The sequence below is a fragment of the Berghia stephanieae genome, chromosome 2 (assembly GCF_034508935.2).
Source record: "Berghia stephanieae isolate SIO BIC M18660-M18661 chromosome 2, UCSD_Bste_1.3, whole genome shotgun sequence".
NCBI lineage: Eukaryota > Metazoa > Mollusca > Gastropoda > Nudibranchia > Aeolidiidae > Berghia > Berghia stephanieae.
The window spans coordinates 5,227,863-5,230,362 of NC_088361.1; the positions used below are offsets into that span (position 1 = coordinate 5,227,863).

A 2,500-nucleotide genomic window follows, 5' to 3' on the forward strand; every position below is an offset into this window, starting at 1 on the left:
CGGCGGCCGTCTTCGATCCAAACAAAGAAAATCATTACTTTATATTCTTCATGCTGGCTAGAATTTTTCATATGCTTTGTAATCAGAATGTGTAAAAGTCAAAACATGATCATATTTATGTGTTGTTGTTTTTTCCTCTGGATACGCTTTTATGCTCGCCGGAGAAATATTTCATACGGGCGTCCGCCATTGTTCCGATAGTTTAGAGCCAGTGTTACTAAGGTACCATGCGTCATTATGAGGGAAGTGACGTTACGACTGTTGAAGAGTATTCTCCCCGTGTCCCCATTCGATTTTTTTTCAACTCAAGCATTTATAAAGGGCAATATCACAATTAACGTGCTCAAATCTCTTTGCAATGACTTCCTAACCAATAGCAACACGTAATGCGCAAGTTGAGACATGACTGTGAGATGCTATTACAATTTTTTATAACCGATTATGACCGCAAATTTAACCTTTTTCGGAGAGAATTGGCTTCAACAGTCATGGCGTCACTTCGATGTAATGACGCATAGCAACTTAGTAACTGGCTCTAAACTATCGGAACAATGGCGGACGTCCTTATGAAATACTTCTCCGACGAGCATAAAAGTGTATCGACATGAGAAAAACATTATAAATATGATCATGTTTTGACTTTTATACATTCTGATCACATGACATATGAAAAGTTCTAGCCAGCATGAAGAATAAAAAGTACCAATTTTCTTTGTTCAGAATCACGCTGCTCGCCTTTGCTGGGCGACGTGACATCAGACGATTGAATCCAATTAACCGTGATACGAATAATTATTTGATTAGAAACCCCGATGTTGTAAACACTTTTTCTCCCACATTCTGATTGCTTAAAACTTTCAATTTTTCTTCTTCTTCTTTTGTCTTTTCCAGTCCTTCCCGAGGGCGAGATGCCCCCAGACAGTAGCCAATATCACCTGTTGAGCCAAGCAGATCGGATGAATTTCATCCCCGGTCAGAGCAGCAGTGCGTTCCATCCCCTGGAGGGAGACAGCGGCGGTACAGACGGACCCCCAGATATCAAGCGTAAGAAGGGGAGTGGCCTGGAAGGGAAGAGCATTGAGGAGGAACTCTGCCGCATATGTGGGGACCGTGCCTCTGGATATCATTACAACGCCCTCAGCTGTGAGGGATGTAAAGGTGAGACGATACGCATGGCATGTATTATGTTTTCATTTGCTTTTGGTTGAGAGAACATATTTCCTCCTCCTCCTCCTCCTCCTCCTCCTCCTCCTCCTCCTCCTCCTCCTCCTCCTCCTCCTCCTCCTCCTCCTCCTCTCTCAACCACAGCCACCACCACCACTACTAATACTACTATTACTACTAGTACCACGACTAGCACTACTACTACTACTACCACTACAACTACTACTATGTACTACCATTGCTGCTGCTACCACTTTACTACTACTACTACTACTACTACTACTACTACTACTACTACTACTACTACTACTACTACTACTACTACTACTACTACTACTACTACTACTACTACTACTACTACTGCTACGACTGATGATGATGATGATGATGATGATGATGATGATGATGATGATATATATAATAATAATAATAATAATAATAATAATAATAATAATAATAAAACTACTACTACTACTACTACTACTACTACTACTACTACTACTACTACTACTACTACTACTACTACTACTACTACTACTACTACTACTACTACTACTACTATCACTACTAATAGTACTACTGCTGCAAGAAATACCTCAATTAATTACGAAATAGTCTAGCACAAATACTGATTACTATCGCTCTGTCAAGTTCTTATCTAATTCGCGTTTTGTTTGTATTTTGGGTTTGTATGTTTTGGTTTTGTTTTGTTTTGCTGGTTTTTTTGGGGTTTTTTTGGTTTTTTTTTTTTTTTTTTTGGGGGGGGGGGGGGGGTTGTTTCGTTTCTTTGGGGGAGAGTGTTCTGTTTTGTCTGTTTTTTTATTGGGGGTGGGGGTTGTTTCATTTTGTTCAGTTTTAGTTGTTTTTTTGGGGGGGGTTTTTTGTTTGTTTTTTTTTCTTTTGTTATTTCTTTTTGTTTTTTTTTTCCTTTACTGTTGTTTTTGTTGTTGTTGTATTGTCATGTAAAAAGAACGGACCAGGCGCCTTTTCTTGAGAAACAATAGCTCAGGAAGTAAAAATTCATATTTTTGTAATGACGCCATTTTGAATGAAAAGGTGAGAAATTTTGGACGTAAAAACAATAAATGCGATCTGATTATAAACTTGGTACCTAACTCGTTGGATCGTTTCCAGAAAACAGTATCTCAAATCGACTTGAATGCTTAAGCTTTAGATAAATTCCCATCATGTGATAGATATCTCAGTTGATATTTCGACACTTTTTGGGGTTTTTTTTTTTTGGCCGAGCACCTTGTATATCGCAAAGAAAACCCCACCAGTTCTAACAGATCCAGTCGCCTAGTCATCACTGGGAGGAAAGTGTGCTTAGAAAAAA

The 2,500-nt window shown here is 38.9% G+C and overlaps 1 protein-coding gene across 5 annotated transcripts in view; it reads left to right on the top strand.

The window, feature by feature from the left end:
* LOC144964205 (ecdysone receptor-like) overlaps nt 1-2,500 on the top strand; it is a 312,004-nt gene that overhangs the window by 297,009 nt on the left and 12,495 nt on the right. For 4 of the 5 annotated variants that reach the window (XM_078898195.1, XM_078898194.1, XM_078898196.1 and 1 more), the window contains one exon: nt 892-1,158. In XM_078898195.1, the coding sequence (XP_078754321.1) occupies nt 892-1,158 (267 nt within the window). Of the gene's footprint in view, nt 1-804; nt 1,159-2,500 lie in introns of all 5 variants that reach the window. The other variant, XM_078898198.1, reaches the window with a different exon arrangement.